The following is a 20,936-nucleotide window of genomic DNA, read 5'->3' as shown; positions in this document are numbered from 1 at the left end:
GGTGGTGTAGGTGAAGCGGGGACTGTTCTAGCAGTGAGTGTACAAAGAGCAAGGAACAGCCATCCAGCCTTACCCGATCACACAACTGCCCCGGTTCAATTCCTGACGGTTGCCTATGCCTTGAGGATACACTAGCTTCCAGATACACTTTGTTACCTCTAATCCAGCCTCATACTTCAACGTATGGTCAGTTTTTCAGAAACACACCTCAAGTCTGACTCTACAAAAGTCCAGGTGGTTTCCAGTTAGCTGGTGGAACAGGACCAACCATTTTTGGTGCCAGCCTGATCTGCATCCATCCCTTCCACAGGGGATACTTTTGAGGCCCAGCGCTAAAGCCACTTCCTCCTAAGGCTCCCTTCCTGGAGCTTGTCTTCAGCTTGCTGGGCTCCTGAAACACCACCTCGCACCTGTCCCAGTTAGTCCATTCTACCTGGGGTATTGGTTATGTGTGTTCCTGCCTACGTTCCCCCGCCAGACTCTCCTCCTTGCGCCCCAGACAGGGTCCCGGATAGGGACCAATCTAGATGCCTGGATCCAAACCCAGGGAGGCTCCCCAAAGGAGGGATCTTGCCAACTACAAGCTAAAACCGGCCCAGGTGTTCTCTTCCCAGAGATTCGGCTCTGCTGCTTTCAGGGGCCACAGTGGGCGAGGCCGTTTTCCGGATGCAGAGGAACGAACCTACGGCGCAGCTCGGAGCTGCGGATCCCGGCACTACTACGCCGGCGGAGTCTGCATCGAGGCTCTACGAAGCGACTGCCCACAGCCCAGCTGAAAGCCCCTAGTGGCGGGCCGGAACGCCGCTTCCGCCGGAACCTTTGACAGGCCGGACGCTTTTGGGCGAAGCACGCAGAAACCGGAATTCCGTGGGGGAAGACTGAACCGTGGGAACCTAGTGCTTTAGCGTGGAGGATGACCGTCCCTAGTCTCCTCTTGGCTGGAGGTAGGGTGCCTGGAATACTGGATGAATCTGCCGTATGCTTTTAGCGCCTGGCGTATTTACCCTCTCAGGTCCCGTGTCCAGGTCTCCCTCTTGGAGACCCTGCCGAGAAGAGGGGGCGGTTCTGGTCGCCGAGCCTCGGAACTATTGGGATTCCTTTCCCTGGGTTAAGGGTCCACGAGCGACTCCTCGGACTGGGCTGAGGGCAGAGGGCAGAGGGTTCGGTGTCTGACAGCTGCTTGCTTACTTCTGGATGCGTTATTGTCCTGTGGCCACAATGTAAAACTTTCCCTTGGTTTTACAGAGTTGCTCTTTGTATGGGTTTTCTTCTTTGTAGACTTACGGTAGAAATCGTGAAAAGCGTACGAAAGAAAATAAAAACCGCTCTTAAATTTATCACTCAGCTAAAATATTTCTTGTAAACGGGTAAATTTTAGTTTTATTTTATCCGCTCTGTGCGGCTTTCGGGATCTTAGTTCCCCGCCTGGCCTCTGGCAGTGACAGCGCCAACCACTCCAGCGTCAGGGAATTCTCTAAAATTTAGTTTTATTTGATTCCACTGGATGAGAAAGAAACTAGTGAAGATAAATATTGTTTAAAATATCAGTTAATTGCAAAAAGATTTCTCTAAGGTTAAAATTTTTAAAAACGTTAAAAAGTTGGAAATAATCGTTTTAAATACATGCTTCTTGTTGGACATAAGATTTGTATGTAGTAAAATTTAAGTTTGTTACCCACAAAAATCAGCCTATATCTCTTATGGATAGTTCTTAAATTATGGGAAAGTCCGTATCACTTTGCAAAGGCCCTCGTTAGGCCACAACACTAAAAGGAACTATGTCTAACTTAAATTTTGCTAAAATTTTCTTTTAGGGAGATGGAGATGTTTTCCACTTCCATTAGCGTCATCCTTATTCCGGGCCCTACATAATTCCTGCTGTCGGAAAGAATCCACTGCACCAAAGAAAATCATTCCCCATATTGATTTTTCTGATGAGACTGCAAAGGAGTCTGGAAAGACACTTGACAAGCTCTTTTCTTCAGAACAGCAGGCTTCCATCTTGCATGTGTTGAATACAGCATCTAATAAAGAACTTGAAGCTTTCAAATTGCTTCGTGGAAAAAAGTCCTTCAATATTGTAGAACACAGAAAAAAGTTTGGACCATTTCAGAATTTGGAGAGTTTAATGAATGTGCCCTTGTTCCAGTATAAAATCACCATTCAAGTTTGTAACTCCATTCTTAATCCAGAGACTGGAGGGAAAAAAAAGAAGTTACAGGAAAGTCGGCTCTTGAGAAAGCTCATCAAACCAGAAATAGGAAGAGAGAGAGTTAAGGTACACTCTTTTTCTTAACATCTCTTTTACTGCCTAAATATTTGACAACCTATTTGCAGAGTACTATTCTGGGCACCAAGACAGGGTTCTTCTGGCAATTATAGTTTACTCCTGTGGACCCAGGGATACACACATAGATAATCTATTTATAGTTATTCTCAAAGACATGAAATGTACAGGTAGTAAATTGGCATTTAGTGAAGAGAACTGTGTGTTGGGGAATGTTTACTAGAACTCAGCCTGGATCCTGGAGAGAGAGCTACGCTAGAAGGAAGAGAAAGGCATTTTAGGAAGATAGGATAGTTGATGTAGAGAAGTAGGTCTGTGCAGGACTTATGTAGGAATGTTGAGTTACCTGGATGTTTTCGTTTCCTCCTTTACTCCACGTATCAATTATACTCCTATTGCTTTTAATCTGTTTGTGCTTCTCACTGTGACTAAGATTCTTAAAACTTTGTAGTGTAACAGGTACCTAATACAGATCTTTCTCCCTAGTCTAGCCATCTCCCACCCACTTTTCTCACAGCTGTCCGTGTCCTTTCTGAAATGTACATCTGTTACACCTGAATGTGTATGCTTTGGTGACTCCCAGTAGCTCTCAGGATAAAGGAAGTTACTTTCTGCAGAAATCTGCCCATCCCTCTGCCCTTTCGCCACTTGCATTCTTTACGCCACTGTCTGAGAGGTGTCAGCCTATATCTGCAGACATCTGGGTGAAATAACTTCCTGTTTACCATTTTACTCAGTCTCCTAGTCCTCCAGCAAGTCTTCCTGACCATTTCTCCTCTCTACAGTGTAACTTGTATGGTGGTGTTTCTTATAATGTAGGGTCATATCCCTTGTTTCCCAGTATCTAGCACATTCCCCAGCAACATGTGAATATCTGAACACCTGCGTTGAGCTAGGTGCTGAGAACAAGTAAAAGTTCTGTCTATAAACTACTGCTGGTTACCTTTTAATAATAACTACTCTTTAATAATTCTTAGTTCATAAACTAAATATTATTTCTATCACATAAACTAATTTGGATTTCTGAGTTTGTATCTTAAATCTTGTCTGTTAAAATGTTCACACTTATAATTAAACCAGGCTTTTTTGTTTCAGGCAGTTAATAGTATTGTATCCATTGTTTCTGGTACTCGAAGAATTGCCTGGGCTCACCTCGATCGTAAATTGGCAGTGCTGGATTGGCAGCAAACTGAATATTGCCAATTGATGAAAGGATCATACCTATCATCTGTCTATTTAGAAGAGGTAAGGCAGTTGCATCTCCAAATCCTGACCTGCCTGGAGCTCCTTATGAATCTTTTAGTCCTAAAAGGGATGAAATAAAATAGTAAGGATGGATTTTCTTTGGGTACTTACTACTCACCTGTTCCTATTGCGTTTTCCATCGCTTGTTTCTTTAATTTTTAAAAAATTTATTATTTTTTGGCTGTGCTGGGTCTTCACTGCTGCGTGCAGTCTTTCTCTGGATGCGGTGGGTGGGCCTCTCGTTGCAGTGGCTTCTGTTGTTGCAGAGCACAGGGTCTAGGTACTCACGTTTCCGTAGTTGTGGCCCACAGGCTTCGTTGCTCCACGGCCTGTGGGACCTATCTGGACCAGAGATCAAACCGTGTCCCCTGCATGGGCAGGCGGATTCTTAACCACTGGGCCCCCAGGGAAGTCCCCACTTATGATCTTTTTAAAAACCTAATAATTTATTTAAAGAAATACCTTATGAATCAAAGGTAGATCCTGAGAAAATCAGGGGTAAAGTATACTGTTCTCAATGTTAAGAAACTTCCGTACCATATTTATAAAGCTTGTTCTTCACACAGTTATTTATTGTCTCATCTGAGTCTTCAGAATCTGGTGAGATGGGCAGTAATGATCATTCTGATCATATCTGTAAAAACTGGTTCAATCAGTCATCTGACGTGATTCAGTTCAGTTCAGTCGCTCAGTCGTGTCCGACTCTTTGCGACCCTGTGAATCGCAGCACGCCAGGCCTCCCTGTCCATCACCAACTCCTGGAGTTCACTCAGACTCACGTCCATCGAGTCAGTGATGCCATCCAGCCATCTCATCCGCTGCCGTCCCCTTCTCCTCCTGCCCCCAATCCCTCCCAGCATCAGAGTCTTTTCCAATGAGTCAACTCTTCGCATGAGGTAGCCAAAGTACTGGAGTTTCAGCTTTAGCATCATTCCTTCCAAAGAAATCCCAGGGCTGATCTCCTTCAGAATGGACTGGTTGGATCTCCTTGCAGTCCAAGGGACTCTCAAGAGTCTTCTCCAACACCACAGTTCAAAAGCATCAATTCTTTGGCGCTCAGCCTTTTTCACAGTCCAACTCTCACATCCATACATGACCATAGGAAAAACCATAGCCTTGACTGGACGGACCTTTGTTGGCAAAGTAATGCCTCTGCTGTTGAATATGCTATCTAGGTTGGTCATAACTTTCCTTCCAAGGAGTAAGCGTCTTTTAATTTCACGGCTGCAGTCACCATCTGCAGTGATTTGGGAGCCCAAAAAAAATAAAGTCTGACACTGTTTCCACTGTTTCCCCATCTATTTCCCATGAAGTGATGGGACCGGATGCCATGATCTTCGTTTTCTGAATGTTGAGTTTTAAGCCAACTTTTTCACTCTCCTCTTTCACTTTCATCAAGAGGCTCTTTAGTTCTTCTTCAGTTTCTGTCATAAGGGTGGTGTCATCTGCATATCTGAGGTTACTGATATTTCTCCCAGCAATCTTGATTCCAGCTTGTGCTTCTTCCAGTCCAGTGTTTCTCATGATGTACTCTGCATATAAGTGAAATAAGCAGGGTGACAATATACAGCCTTGATGAACTCCTTTTCATATTTGGAACCAGTCTGTTGTTCCATGTCCAGTTCTAACTGTTGCTTCCTGACCTGCATACAGGTTTCTCAAGAGGCAGGTCAGGTGGTCTGGTATTCCCATCTCTTTCAGAATTTTCCACAGTTTCTTGTGATCCACACAGTCAAAGGCTTTGGCATAGTCAAGAAAGCAGAAATAGATGTTTTTCTGGAACTCTCTTGCTTTTTCCATGATCCAGCAGATGTTGGCAATTTGATCTCTGGTTCCTCTTCTTTTCTAAAACCAGCTTGAACATCAGGAAGTTCACGGTTCACATACTGCTGAAGCCTGGCTTGGAGAATTTTGAGTATTACTTTACTAGCATGTGAGATGAGTGCAATTGTGCAGTAGTTTGAGCATTCTTTGGCATTGCCTTTCTTTGGGATTGGAATGAAAACTGACCTTTTCCAGTCCTGTTTTCCAAATTTTCTGGCATATTGAGTGCAGCACTTTTACAGCATCATCTTTCAGGATTTGAAATAGCTCCACTGGAATTCCATCACCTCCACTAGCTTTGTTCGTAGTGATGCTTTCTAAGGCCCACTTGACTTCACATTCCAGGATGTCTGGCTCTAGGTCAGTGATCACATCATTGTAATTATCTTGGTCGTGAAGATCTTTTTTGTACAGTTCTTCTGTGTATTCTTGCCACCTCTTCTTAATATCTTCTGCTTCTGTTAGGTCCATACCATTTCTGTCCTTTATCGAGCCCATCTTTGCATGAAATGTTCCCTTGGTATCTCTAATTTTCTTGAAGAGATCCCTAGTCTTTCCCATTCTGTTGTTTTCCTCTATTTCTTTGCATTGATCGCTGAGGAAGGGTTTCTTATCTCTTCTTGCTATTCTTTGGAACTCTGTATTCAAATACTTATATCTTTCCTTTTCTCCTTTGCTTTTCTCTTCTCTTCTTTTCACAGCTATTTGTAAGGCTTCCCCAGACAGCCATTTTGGTTTTTTGCATTTCTTTTCCATGGGGATGGTCTTGATCCCTGTCTCCTATACAATGTCACGAACCTCAGTCCATAGTTCATCTGGCACCCTATCTATTAGATCTAGTCCCTTAAATCTATTTCTCACTTCCACTGTATAATCATAAGGGATTTGATTTAGGTCATACCTGAATGGTCTAGTGGTTTTCCCTACTTTCTTCAATTTAAGTCTGAATTTGGTAATAAGGAGTTCATGATCTGAGCCACAGTCAGCTCCCGGTCTTGTTTTTGTTGACTGTATAGAGCTTCTCCATCTTTGGCTGCAAAGAACATAATCAATCTGATTTCGGTGTTGACCATCTGGTGATGTCCAGGTGTAGAGTCTTCTCTTGTGTTGTTGGAAGAGGGTGTTTGCTATGACCAGTGCATTTTCTTGGCAAAACTCTATTAGTCTTTGCCCTGCTTCATTCTGTATTCCAAGGCCAAATTTGCCTGTTACTCCAGGTGTTTCTTGACTTTCTACTTTAGCATTCCAGTCCCCTATAATGAAAAGGACATCTTTTTTGGGTGTTAGTTCTCAAAGGTCTTGTAGGTCTTCATAGAACTGTTCAACTTCAGCTTCTTCAGCGTTACTGGTTGGGGCATAGACTTGGATTACCGTGATATTGAATGGTTTGCCTTAGAAACCAACAGAGATCATTCTGTCATTTTTGAGATTGCATCCAAGTACTGCATTACGGACTCTTTTGTTGACCATGATGGCTACTTCATTTCTTCTGAGGGATTCCTGTCCATAGTAGTAGATATAATGGTCATCTGAGTTAAATTCACCCATTCCAGTCCATTTTAGTTCACTGATTCCTAGAGTGTCGACATTCACTCTTGTCATCTCTTGTTTAGTCAGTGGCAAAGGTGATCGAGTCTAGGCCAGTCATTCCAACCCTGTACGCTACCCTAGAATTTTTTAAAAGGTAAATAAGACAATTTTGTCCAGTTTTAAAGGCAGTCGAGATCTTAGGGATTTTGAAGCCCATTGCACAGATGAAGAAACTAGTAATTAGGAGGATTAACTGGCTTGTTTTAGCTCAGCTTGTTCCTGCTAGAACCATGAGTAGAACTTGGCTATCCTTACTCCTCCATAAATCTTTTTCAGTTACTTCAAAATTGTCAGTGGCAATATAACGGAAGTTAAGTGGGACAGAGATGGAGGCCTAAACAGTAAAACTCAGTGAATTCTTTCTTTATTTTTGGCTGCACTGGGTCTTCACTGCTGCATATGGGCTTTCTCTAGCTCGCGCGAGCAGAGGCTGCTCTCTAGTTGGCGTGCTCAGGCTTCTCATTGCGGTGGCTTCTCGATTGCAGAGCGTGGGCTCTAGGATGCATGGGCCTAGTTTCCCTGTTCACTTATTTTACCTTTTTCTCTTCCCAAAGATTTCTTCAATCATTTCAAAGATGCCTAAAGCTGACTTCTATGTTCTGGAAAAAGCAGGACCTTCATTTCAGAACCCGTCTCTGTTTCCTGTGCTGTTACATTTTCATATGACAGAAGCCATGCTGTACGCCTTACTGAATACAACGTTTGCCCAGGATGGTCATCATCAGGTGCTGAGCATGAATCGAAATGCAGTGGGGAAGCATTTTGAGCTGATGATTGGGGACACACGGACTAGTGGAAAAGAGGTGGTGAAGCAGCTCCTCTCAGAGTCTGTACTGAAAGATGAGCCTCGGGTATTCTTCCCACCAGAGAAGATAGTCCGCTACAGACAGATGTTTTCATCTACTGAACACAACAGAGTGGAGGAGTTATATGATTCATTATTACAAGCTATTGCCTTCTATGAACTGGCTGTTTTTAATACTGAATCTTAAAATTCTGAGGTTAATATGTTACATGCTGTTAATATTCTATGAATTTATATTTATTAGCTCCTAAGTTGTAAAAGCAACTGTTTTGAACATCCATGTTAACGGAGAAGAAAGCACAAGTTTGAATGTATTTAGATGTTTAAAGTCAGACTTTTGGCTCTTGAATGGTTTATACAATAATAAACCGAGGCTAAATCAATAAATATGAGATCCTGTGCCTTTCAAGTTTAAGTGTTAAAAAATATGATGTTCCTTAAACATCCAAAACGGGAAACAGTTATCTTCCTTGAAAGGCAAGTGCCATCTATACGAAAAGATTTGCATCATTATCATATTGTTAAAGTAAGGACTAATGAATTTTCTGGATGGTGCTTATCATGGGAATAAAGCTAAATATAATCAGTAACACAACTTGTGGAGTCCTCCTCTTGCTCTATGAGTACAATGTGGTTTGATGGCTTCAGAAGGCACTCTTCATCAGCTGAATCTATTAAGCACCAAACAAACACGTTTTGTTTAACAGGCTGTCTTTTTCGTTGCTGCACTATGTGGCATGTGAGATATTTGATCCCTGACCCGGTGTCAAACCTGTGCCCCTTGCGGTGGAAGCATGGAGTCTTAACCACTGGACCATCGGGGAAGCCCAACAGGCTCATTTTAAAAATTTTGTGCAGGCTCATTTTTTAACTTTGAAATATTTTACTCAATAGACCATCTTCTCAGAAAAGTAGCACTTAATTTTTTTCCCCATATCTCTCCATTTTGCTTAAACTCAGGCCCTCCTTATATCTCACTTATACTGAACCCAAGTCACCCTGATGTCAAAGCATTAAATCTTTTCTTTCCTTTAAACTAAAAGTGAAGTATACTTTGAAAAAAAAAAATCCAGGGGAAAGGAAGTGTAGGACCAGAAGAGTAGTTAGTAAGACTCCTAGCAGCACCATGTGGCTGCTGCTAGAATTAAAAAAAAAAAAAAAAAAAAAAAAAAAAATCCAAATAATCAGATATCTATAACATACAAGAATGTCCTCCCTTCCAGCGCCTCCAACTCCCTAGGCACTTTGATGTGCACTCCAGACTTGTAGCCATGCACACTGTAAAGCTCTATGTGACTGTATACAGAAGCATCTCCACCTGGAACTGTTGCAGATACCTCCAAGTATAGGTCTGAAACCATTCTTCCTCTAGACTACCTCGTTTGCCACTGTGTGGTACTCGTAAACAGCTTCACCAGCCATTCAGTTGGTCAGGCCAGGTGGGTGGCATTCTACTTCTCACATATTTCTGGAAATAGCTGTGGTGAAAATGTGTTCAAGTTAGACATTTAAAGGATAAGACGCTAAGTACTGAAAAGTCATCAAAATGTAGTTACTTCTATCACAAAAGTAAATCTTAAGTCTTACAGTATTATCACCTTTAAGAACGGAGCAAGTATTTCCTCAAAATATGCTAAACCTGAAAAAAGAAAAAGCTATTCCCTGCGTCCATACTAGGGAGGAAAATGCTTCTTTCATTTCTTGATTTTTGGTCATTCAAATACAATTCTATGGAGTTAATTTTACTTTAGCTCCTCAATTGATGAGAACGGTCAGAATTTTCTATTAACTAAAGACCAAATTAACTGGTAAATGCTCTACAGGTAGTGGACTCTTGTATTCAGTAGAAAAAATAAATCCATATACTTAAAAAAAAAAAAAAAAAAAGGTGCCTTAGATCGTATTCTCTTTTGTATAGGGACAAAACCTGTAAGATAGAGCCTATATCCAAACCTATTCAATATCCATACTACCCAGATGATTTCATCTGGAACGCCCATTTAAATATTGCATAGTCTTACCTTTAGCCTTTAATTAAATCAATGTACTAGCAATACAAGAAAAGATATATTGAACAAATATTGTAAGAGGTAAAAACATTTTGTACACAGGTATATGTCTATGTTTTTCAACTGTAGAAAATTAGGATCCTTACCTTTTGAAGTGAAAACATAATTCTCCAGATAATGTAACTGAATATTAAGCTAATATATAATATAAACACTTGAAATAGGAAACTATTTTCAGATACACCTGATTATCTGATTGTAAAAATGATTTTACATGAAATGTTGTATATTTTAAAATCTTGTAATTAAAAATAGATACTTTCTCCAAAAATATAACCTTAAGTGGAAATGGCTATCATGTAGAAATCCTAGAGTAGAATCCTTTGTTACAGTGTGAATGAACAGCAGTTTATCCAGAATATTTATATTAATATCTTTATGAAATAAAACATCAATGATGTAAAAATACAAGAAAAATGTACAAGACAAATTATTTGAGTTATCAAAATATACAAGATACCACATTTGTACTGTTGCTACAAAAAGATTTATGAAAACTACAGTTCATAATCTTGATTTCACCTTCTCAGTATTCAGTGATTCACATGGTAACATATCCTGGACAGCACACTAAAAATAAATTTATCAGGAAAAACTTACTTTTTGAAAAATGACACATAATTTCTTTCTTTGGAAGTTTTCTTACTATTGTCCATGCTATTTCATATTCTGGATTGTGTAAAATTGATGATTTTTAAAAAGATCATCACCTGGGTGATTCACATTCACAATTTGACAGGGTGCTGACACTTGGTTGGAGAGAGGTGGATTGAGGGTCATGAGAAAGGGAGAAGGTGTAGAGTAGTTTGGCATTGAAGCACCTTTAGGAATATTTAGGGAACTCTACCTTCTAGAAACAGCCCACACACATATTCCAACAGAGCTAAATCAGGTAATAGAAAAAAATACAGAAAAAAAATACTACCATAATTATAAATATAATTTGTAACTCCAATTTTTTCATCTTAAATATTTACACACTAATAAAAATATACAAATAGTCTGTTTTAAATGTACATTAAGAGAAATAAACACTTCCATGAACATCAATATAAAAATTTATCTTGAGAGCCACATGAGACTCCGTAGAAGGCATCGTTAATGTAGAATATTAAGGGAAGTCAGCTGCCAAAGTGTTCATAGTCTCTTTTGAAATGTTAAGATGAATTCCTTCAAGATAGTGCAGGAATCTGTCAAAATTACAAGGAAAAATACAATTTAAATATTAATATTTCCATCAGATAAGAATATTTCCATCAGATAAGAATATTTATCAATCTGTAAACAGCTATGTCAAGTGTTCTTTTTATAACAAACTTTACCTTCTTTTACTTTTTCCTTGTTCCTTTAGCTTCTCAGTCCTACAGATGTTTCGAAGAGTTGGCAAGTATTCAATTATACTAGCTTGTCTATTACCCAGGTTCAGAAGAGATCGGCTGGAAAATACACTTTTGATGACTGCTACCCTCTGCCAAGCACTGCTGTAAATTAAAAGTATTACATTACCTTTTGATTTTTAATGTCCAATAAAAATGCAACAGTCTCAAACACAACCAGCTTCTGGTCTCTACTCCACCCTGATTCTAGTCTAGAGAAGTGAAAGTCACTCAGTCGTGTCCAACTCTTGCGACCCGATGGACTGTAGCCCGCAAGGTTCCTCTGTCCATGGGATTCTCCAGGCAAGAATACTGGAGTGGGTTGCCATTTCCTAGTCTAGACTAGATTAACTGTATTCCAGATGAACCTCCTGTACCATTTTCAACACATCAGTCACTTCCGTACTGAAAAGACTTTCTTGGTCACCTGCTGTCTGCACAGCAAATCCAGACCCCTTCCCTGTGATCCAAGAGTCTTCCAAATCTACTCCCCCTGCCTCCAGTCTCTTATTACTTCTCTTCTCAGAAATCAGGCCGGTCTCCTTAACTGTCTCCTTACAAGCTACAGTATTACGGGCTTACCTAATCAATAAAGCCCAGCATTTCAAAATTAGTAAGAGAAAGAAACCAATAACTTCCCCTTTTTTACCATTTATTATCGAAAAATAAATAGTAAACAGAAGACTTACTCTAAATTAGCTGCAGACTGACTGAAGCGTACATTGTTGCGTCTTTGAGAAATATAAAAAGTAAGCTCTTTTGTGGGATCTCTTCCTAATTTCTTGCAAGAATTCAGCGACTTCTCCAGTGCTTTTGAAATAGCAGAAGAACATTCAGTAAAGCTGAGAGCTTCTACAGCCGCCTTTATTTCTCCAGATCTTTGAGAAGTCCATCCATCACTACTCTCGAGACTAAACTCATCACAAAGTCCACTTTTAACCTTTCCATTTGTCCAACCAAAATCATCTTTACCAAACTCCCTTTGTTCTCGTACATCCATCAGAAGGGCATCTAGGAAGGACATGTTGTCCATGAACTCAGTGAGAGAATTTAAACAGTGAGAAACAAGGACAGAACACTTTTTTTCTGCTGGTGTTGTAGGAGGACGAGGAATAGATTCAACGTTTGACTCTAGACATTTGTTTAGTTTCTTTGTCTGTGGATTGCTTTCTTTATCTCTGGCTTTCCTTTCTTCTAAATTTGACGAAGATGCAGAGTAAAGACGAATACATTCATCAGAAATGTCCAATTCACTGTCAAATAAGTCACTATCATCTAAAGTCACGATCTTTTTCTTATGTTTCTTTTTTGGTGGCTTTTTCAAAGGCTTCTCTCTTTCAAAAGGTGTCCCAGCAAGACATCTCATGTTTTCTGCTGCTGCACTGGTGTTCACATTTATTGATGAAACAGAAGAGTTTTCTGCTTCTGGAATGATATCAACAGGTAGTGGTAGAATGAACTCAAGATTACTATATAAGAAATCCACATCCTGCATTTGGAATTCTGTAAGAAGGTGGATGAGCTTATGCCATTCTTCCTTTGTTCTGATTTTGTGCTGAAAAACAATTGTGAATGAAGAAATGTTATAATAGTACCTAGTCTGAACATTTTTCTACCCATATGAATAGTGTCATTCCTATCTATCTTCAAAGTTGTGAGTCTCTACCCTTCATAATTTCATTAACTTACACTTCCTTAATACATCAAAACAGTATTATGAGTCTAAAAAATTAATTTGGAGTGTTAAATTGAAGAATTAAATTCTCCAATTGTCAGTATACACCCTAATTTAATAATTAGCAGTTCATTTGTTTAAAAACTACTATTCTGAAACTTTTTTAAATCTGAAATATCTCTAAGTTCTATATTCTATAATATATATTTAAAGCAATGCCTATGCACCATTTGTCAAAGTGGTACAATGTGTTAAAATTAGCAATCTGAAGCCTATAAAAATTATTGGTAAATTACAATTAACCTTAGATTCAAAAGACAGAAGTGAGTGTTGGGAAGATGAAAAAGAACATAAATATTCCAAACCAGACAATGAAAATACCTTCAAAAATGAAAATAAGTCTTCAGATGGGGAAAAAATGTTCTTAAGGCCGAACAAGGTCTCAGCACAACCAGTGTCACATTTGGGAAGGTCTGTTGGATTCCTTTTTGTATTTTTAGTGTTATTTTTGGAATCAGGGTCATCTTCAGAACAAACAGGTGGTACATTTCTGCTATTTGCTCCTAGAAAATTAGTAAAAGAAAAACTGAGTATCCATATTTTTATCAGACCGTAACAAGCGATTATTTAACATCCAAGATCCTTTGGCATTTTTTTCTACCTAATCCTTATTGTGTTATTCTCCATCTGTGTATCTAATTCACAAAGAGAACAATACAAACATTATTTCTACATAAATTTAGTCGGGGTAGGATGTGGGGTGAGCTTACAAACAATCCAACTGAAAAAAGTGCAAGTACACACAAATATCTAATAAACTCATAAAAAGATTTACAATTTCACCAATGATCATGAGATTAAGATATTCATTTTTCACCTTTTAAATTGGGAAAAATTAAAAAGACAATCACTGCATAATTACTGAGAAACTGAAAATGACTTAAATGTTGCCTAGTAGGTAATGGTTAATTATGTTACATCCATTTTATATTACAGAATAGCATGCAGTTGAGAAAAAGAGGGCTGGAACTATATACTGACAATAAATTGTCAAGTAAAAGAAAAGCAAAGTATTTAACTATACATAGTGCTGGTAATTCTGCTAAATAAGTAGGCAGCAGTATTTGTATATGCACAGATAAAGGTCCAACAGTAGCTATCTTTAAGAAGCAGGGAAGCTCTTTTACCTTTTATGTTATTTATTTCTCTACTGTTTGATTTCCATTGAGTGTATATCTGTGTGTATGTATGTGTGTTTTTAAGACAGGATGAAATGCATTTAAGATCTTCAAGAAAATAAATAATGTTAAAGTTCTTGGTACTGCATTTTATATCCAGTAATATGGTGATAGTTATTAACTATTTTGTTTATAATATGACACTTCACATCTTATTTATCATATTTACTTCTAAGAAATAGTGAAACTGTCAGCTTAAATTGAATTATTAATAAATACTTGAATAACATATTAAATTCTGAACTAATTGAAAAACTGATAAGGGATTAATATAACAGAACTTCACCTTTTTAAAATTTAAACATTAGTATATTTCCCAGAGCAAGATCTGTAACTATAGAACTGTGACTATGGAGCATGGAAACCACAAACTATGAACTTCTTCACGGAAAGAACCATGTCTTATTCATATAAACACAGGACCTGGCATGGAGTAAGTCCTCAGAAAATGTCTGTGACTTGAATTAGGTAACAATGACTGAAGATTGATAAGAAATAAAGCATTTTTGAAATAACAGAATTCTTAGGAAAGACAGGATTATAGGCTATTAAAGAAGCTAACAGGGAAATTACAATACAGCCATCTAAAAATAAATTATATATGGAAAAATCACCAACATTTTTAATAGGTGAAAAAAGGAAGCTGCTAAATAATATAATTCTATTTATTTTTAAGAAACCATATGTTTATAAATGTACAAGTAACCATTTGTTTCAGATTCAGTTTAATTGTAAATACCCACATTTAATGCTTACCAAACTTTCAGGAACAAAGTTGATGTATATATGTTTATTTTAATATTGACACGATACCCCAATGCTTAAAATTTTTATAATTTTTCAAATATTTTGGTACAGCATATATTTTAATATAGAATCCCATAACAGAAATTTCCTTTCTAACAAGGTAACTTACGACAAAGAGATAATGGCCTTTCTTCTAAAAATCCACCTCCACTTCTAATCCAGAACTGTAAGTAAAGGATACTTTTCCTGATATCACAAGTATTTGCAGTTAGCAATGTTACAAAATCCTTTACATCAGTTCTGAAATTTTCAGTCAAGCAGATCATCTGTAGGTAGCTGGCAACATTTAGCTGGAGTGAGGGGGAGGCGAGGGGTAGAAAGGGAGAAAGAGAGGAAAGAAACATGGTCAACTGCAGAGTTAACAGAAATACATCAATACTCTAACAAAAAGCCAAATTTCACTAAAATTTTAAAACATCTTAATTCTTATTGAGAATGATTGAAAAATATAAGGAAATATGTTACCAAATTAAAAGCATCTATATATACTGCTTTTATTAACTGTATACAGTCTGAGACAGCAAGACTGTATCTTGTTTTTTTTTTTTTATGGGACATTCTCCAACCTGAATACTAAAGGCAATCTTATTAAACCTTAAGACAATCCCTTAGGATCAACGGTACAACCTGATGGAACATTTACAGCCATTAAAATGACAAATATGAATACTATACTATACAGGAAAAAAAATACTGTATAACTTTTGAAAACCAGACTTAGTAAATTATGTCAATGCATACATAAAAGAATAAATGTATGTAAATGAGAAATAAAAGAAAAAATTTAAATACATATTTGTTAGTAGTAAATGTATAATGTTTACTTTTAAATTTTATTTTGTACAATTAATTTGCTATATTTTTTGTAAAACAATATAATTCTCTTCTTATTGTTTATGGAAAGCTTTTTACCTTGAAAAGCTAAAACATATAAAATTATATTCACAGTTCACAAACATTACAAGACTACTAGCATTTTTACATTATAATAAACAAGACAATTAAAAACATTTTTCCCCATGGTATCTTTGACTTTATTCTATATATATGTATTATTCTTGCACACATCTGGGACTTCTTCCCACAGACCAGGAATTCTCCTTTCAATAACAAAAGAGTACTTACTATAAGACAAACCTTGCCATAAATAATAGCTATAAGTTCTATAATCAACTTAAGAAAATATAAAAAGCTAATTATCTGAATGAACAAGAGAATAACCAAAGGCAGAAGAAAATGAAAGGGAAATCAACACTTGGACAAATGAAATGGCCTTGGGTGAATCCCCACCACACCTTTGAAAATTGATTCTTGACTGAGTGCAGGCTGTAACAGTGGCAGCTAAAACTCACAGCAGCTAGAAAGTGAGGGGGAGGTCCACGAAAGTAGACAAACGGAAATCCTAGCTATAAAGAACCCAAATCACTGGCTGATGCTTAAACTTCATGTGCGTGAGCTTGTCTTAAAGCAGACCGCTAAAACTAAAATTCTGAAAAATTTTAGTTAAAAAAATAAAGCAAGTATTCTGAACAGAATACTTGTTCAGATGAACAAAAAAGAATCCAGAATATATATATACATTCACAATGTACAATATATCATTCACAAAGTACAAGATAAAAATCTAAAATTACTAGACAAAAAAGTAGGAAAAGTAACCAATACCTCAGAGGCAAGACAATCAAGTAGAGACTGATCACAAGATGACAAAGCTGGAATTAGCAAGAAAGAATTTTAAAACAGCTAGTAAAACTATGCTTAAGGAAAACATGCTTACAATGAACAATAGGAAATTTCAACAGAAAAATAGAATACATAAAAAGGAAGTAAAAAGAACTTGTAAAACTAAAAATTAATGTAATATTAGAATAAAGATTTCTGTTGATGGACCTCATGGAAAAACTGAGATGGCAGGAAAAAAAAGGTCAGTAGACTTGAAGATAAATCAATATAAATCACCAAATCAGAAGTATAAACCGAAAAAAAAAATTGCGGGAGTGGCTTGGGGAAGAAACAGCACATCTCAGTGACATGGGGGTCAATGTAAATGTCCAACCTTCTTGTAATTAAATCCCCAGAAGGGAAAAAGAGAAAATGAAAATAAAATAAATTTGGGAAAATAAGACTACAAAGTTCCCTAATTGGAAGAATGATATATAATTAAGGATAATAGATAATGAAGAATCACAAGCAGGATAAATATGAAGAAAAATAATACCTAGGAACATCACAAGAAAACTGCTGAAAACTAAAGTTAAAGAGAGGATCTTGAAGGCATCTAGAAGAAAATGACACATTACATATGGGGCAGAAACATTAATTTTAAAAATCTGTTCAAACTGCTGGGACATAACAGAAACACTGGTGATCAAAACACAGTGAAATGACATGTTTAAAGTAATGATGGAAAAACTGAAAGACATCTAATATAATCCACTGCTGGCAGACTTCTTCTGTAAGAATTGCTAATGAAGTTCTTGAGGCTAAAGAGAAATAAAACCAAGGAAAAACTCAGATCTTCATACAGAAATTAAGAATATACGAAATTACACAGGTAAACAAAAACTTGATTTTTTACCTTCTTAATTTCTTTAAAGTATATATGATCAGCTAAAGCCAAAAACAGAGCATTGTATCGAGGAGCTTATAATGTATGCAAACACAAAGAATTTGAAAATTAAAGCATAAAGTTTCATAACAGACAAAACTAATCTGAGTTAATACACATTAGAATAGTGGTTATCTCTGGTGGAGAGGGGAGTGCTGACTAAAAAGGGCCCAAGGGAACTTTTTGAGGTGATTTTGATCTGGATAATGAGGTGATTTTGATCTGGATAATGGTTATATGGATGTTTATCTCTGTTCATATTTTTCAACTTGTACTTAAGTGCAATTTTAACTGTATGTAAATTTCACCTTAAAAAAGCACTGGTTACTATGAAAAAGAACTAAAGAACACTGGAGTCTAGTAAAAATTTGCATATTTGAATTTTAAAAAAAAAAAAAAAACTTTAAGTTTAAAAAAAAAAATCAGAAGTCTCCTAAAACTCAAAAATGTTAACATACCCTTAAATAGTCAAAATATAGATAAATATTATAATAAATTACCTGTTATATAATTATGATATATAATTTATGATCATCAAAATTCAAAGCTTACCAGTGAAGGAGTATTAAAATTAATTTCTTCAAAGCAGCCATCAAACATTAAACTAAATGTTGGATCTGTAGTGAAAAAACATATTTTTAAACATTAAAACCACTAAGGTACTTTCTCTAGTCATACGTTTTCTATGAAAGTATTCTATATTTCATCAGTAATGAAAACATCATACAAATTATAAATCATTAAGGAACTGAATTTCTACCTTGACCTTTTAAACTACCAAGTCACTTGTAATTAATATGATTTTAACGATATTTTTAGAGTACAATCATTAACTATTAAATGGGCCATTAATTTCTAAGTAGAGACTAACACAAACACATTTTCCTACAAAAATCCATAGTAGAGACATTCTGAATATCTGCAATAACAAATATTGAAAATATTATAATACAATATACAGAATGAAAAATATTGCATGAAATTTTAAAATTAAAAACAAAATTCTAATTATAAAGAAAAGGGGACCAATTCTGTGAGACTGATGATGGCTGACTTCAGCTAAAATATGCAATTAATCCATACGGAAACATTATCAAGGGCTAAGGAATGGCCAAATTTAATATTAAGGAACTGGAGAAAGGTTAGGTTCCATAAAAAATTCTGACCAGTAAATGAGGTTTGGTGACCTAATTATAGGTAAGAGGAAGAGATAAAGAGAAAGATCTTTTCCTTCCCAAAACCCCTTCACTGGCTTGTCCATAAATTTCTTTATCTGTGTAGGCTGTTGTTGACATCCTAAATATCTAACACCCCAACACAGTAATTCAAAGTAGTACCCATTTTTTAAAGTCATTGGTATTTGCAAGTTAATATATTAAGTTTTATAATTACTCAAGGCTGCAAATCAATTGCAAATTTGAATAATTCTTAGTTGATTAATAAAAATGATCTAGAAGCCTCCTCTTTAGGAAAAAACAACCAATTTAATTCGCCAGCAGACTTCTAAAGCAACGTATCTAACCAAAATTAGAAGCTTTCCCAAATATTTTAACCGAAAGTAATTAATTGTAAAATCACTGGTTACCTACCACTTGTTGTAAGGATTACAGGTCTTTTCGTGGTTGCCATGAATGTTTTGATTGCATTCAAAAATCCAGCATCTTCTTCAAAAATGACATCAACCTAAGAATAAAATGGTTATTAGGATACTGACATAGTGAGTAACAATACATTTACTTGAATATCAGTTATGTATACACAGTAGATACATTATATGTCAGAGACAAAATTTATGAATTTGTAAACACTGTGACTTCACACCACGCTTACAATGTCTTACACTATTAAAAGAGTAAATAAATTATCAAACATTAAAACCAAAGAAATAGTCACCTATTAATATAATTGGATAAGTATGGGCCAGTATAATTCTACAAACTCTAAACAGTAATCAAGTTGCATGAATCATGTTCCTGAAAAATTCTTCTATGGGTGACAGTTTTATTCACTTTAATTTGAAATGAGTGAGTGTTAGTCACTCAGTCATACCTGACTCTTTGCAACCCCATGGACTGTAGCCTGCCAGGCGGATTGCCATTCTCTTCTTCAGGGGAATCTTCCCAACTCAGGGATTAAACCCGGGTCATAGACACAATTATTCCTGACTTTCTTGGCTGTTTTACAGATCGTCAGAGTAAAATATATAGTAACCTCTAGAATAAGCTTTTATCAGGAGATATCACAAATGTATACCTCTGTAAACCTACCTCCTCAAAAAGAATGAGGGATGTTGCATTTTTCCTGTTGGGTTCCTCAGCCCCAAACTCTTTGACATTTGAATTCGTTGTGTTTGTAGATTTAGTCTGAATGATCTGTTTCTGTTCAAAAGAATTTTTGATTCCTGCATATAAAATATTTTATATAAAGTCAACTTTTTTATTAGAATATAATTGCTTTACAATGTAGTGTTAGTTTCTGCTGTACAGTGACATGAACGAGCTATACGTATACATACATCCCATCCCTCGTGGACCTCTCTCCCACCCCACCCTCTATCCGACCACTCTATGTCATCACAGAGCACCAAGCTGAGCTTCTGTGCTGCACAGCAGCTGCCTGCTAGCTGTCTATTTCACACATGGTAGTGTGCGAATGTCACTCCTAGTCTCACAGTTCATCCCACCCTCCCCTTCCCCTGCTATGTTCACATGTTTCTTCTCTACGTCTGTCTCCCTCTTCCTGCCTTGGAAGTAGTTCATCAGTACCATTTTTCTAGATGCCACATACACGCGTTAATGTATATTTGTTTTTCTAACTTACTTCACTCTGTATGAGACTCCAGGTTCATTCAGGTCTCTACAAATGACCCTATTTTGCTTCTCTTAGTGGGATGAATAATATTCATTGTATATATGTACCCTATCTTCTTTCAAATCAACTTCTGATTGAACATTGACTATTTCCACAGAATAAGCTCAAACTGAAATCCCCTATCAAAACTGAAACAAAGCATCAAGACTGCTACAAGTAGTACCTTCAGAAGTTTAATAAATAACAATAGGAACTCATGAAATATCATCCAGTTTTTATGTATCAGGGTTCTTTATCAATTTAGTGTCTTACCTTTATTATTTTCTAGAAGTGCTCCTATTTGTTCATTATTTTTTGGCTTAGAAGACACTTTAAAATAATTTGCCAAAGTTCTGGGTGGAAGTGTTCGCTTTGGTCCACTACTTTGTGGTGATGGAGGAGGAATTTTTCTTGGTGATGTAACAACCTTCTTGGGGGAGCATAATTTTTCTGCCAAAAACAAACTACACTTAAAAACAAATATTCTAAAAATTAAACAGATGGCAAGATTGAGTTATCCACAGTATAATTCTACTCATACCAGTTAAAAAGAAAAGATATA

The 20,936-nt window shown here is 36.7% G+C and overlaps 2 protein-coding genes across 3 annotated transcripts in view; one reads left to right on the top strand and one right to left on the bottom strand.

The window, feature by feature from the left end:
* The first annotated feature begins 863 nt into the window (after positions 1-863).
* TEFM (transcription elongation factor, mitochondrial) lies at positions 864-8,935 on the top strand. The gene is made up of 4 exons (XM_005896671.2): positions 864-944; positions 1,815-2,278; positions 3,383-3,532; positions 7,501-8,935. Exons 1-4 carry the CDS (start codon positions 914-916, stop codon positions 7,936-7,938), a joined length of 1,083 nt encoding a protein of 360 aa, XP_005896733.2. The 5' UTR covers positions 864-913; the 3' UTR covers positions 7,939-8,935.
* Positions 8,936-9,964: 1,029 nt separating this feature from the next.
* ATAD5 (ATPase family AAA domain containing 5) overlaps positions 9,965-20,936 on the bottom strand; it is a 35,442-nt gene continuing 24,470 nt past the window's right edge. The window contains exons 15-23 of one of the 2 annotated variants that reach the window (XM_070390411.1): positions 20,648-20,824; positions 19,792-19,925; positions 19,114-19,207; positions 18,077-18,141; positions 15,026-15,206; positions 13,253-13,434; positions 11,886-12,751; positions 11,143-11,301; positions 9,965-11,010 (exon numbers count right to left, since the gene is read on the bottom strand). In XM_070390411.1, the coding sequence (XP_070246512.1) occupies positions 10,932-11,010; positions 11,143-11,301; positions 11,886-12,751; positions 13,253-13,434; positions 15,026-15,206; positions 18,077-18,141; positions 19,114-19,207; positions 19,792-19,925; positions 20,648-20,824 (1,937 nt within the window). In that variant the 3' untranslated portion in view covers positions 9,965-10,931. The remainder of the gene's footprint in view (positions 11,011-11,142; positions 11,302-11,885; positions 12,752-13,252; positions 13,435-15,025; positions 15,207-18,076; positions 18,142-19,113; positions 19,208-19,791; positions 19,926-20,647; positions 20,825-20,936) is intronic. The other variant, XM_070390412.1, reaches the window with a different exon arrangement.

Source organism: Bos mutus, chromosome 19, assembly GCF_027580195.1.
Source record: "Bos mutus isolate GX-2022 chromosome 19, NWIPB_WYAK_1.1, whole genome shotgun sequence".
NCBI lineage: Eukaryota > Metazoa > Chordata > Mammalia > Artiodactyla > Bovidae > Bos > Bos mutus.
Note: the sequence above shows the minus strand (reverse complement) of the source record. Positions and strands in the feature narration are given on the sequence as shown.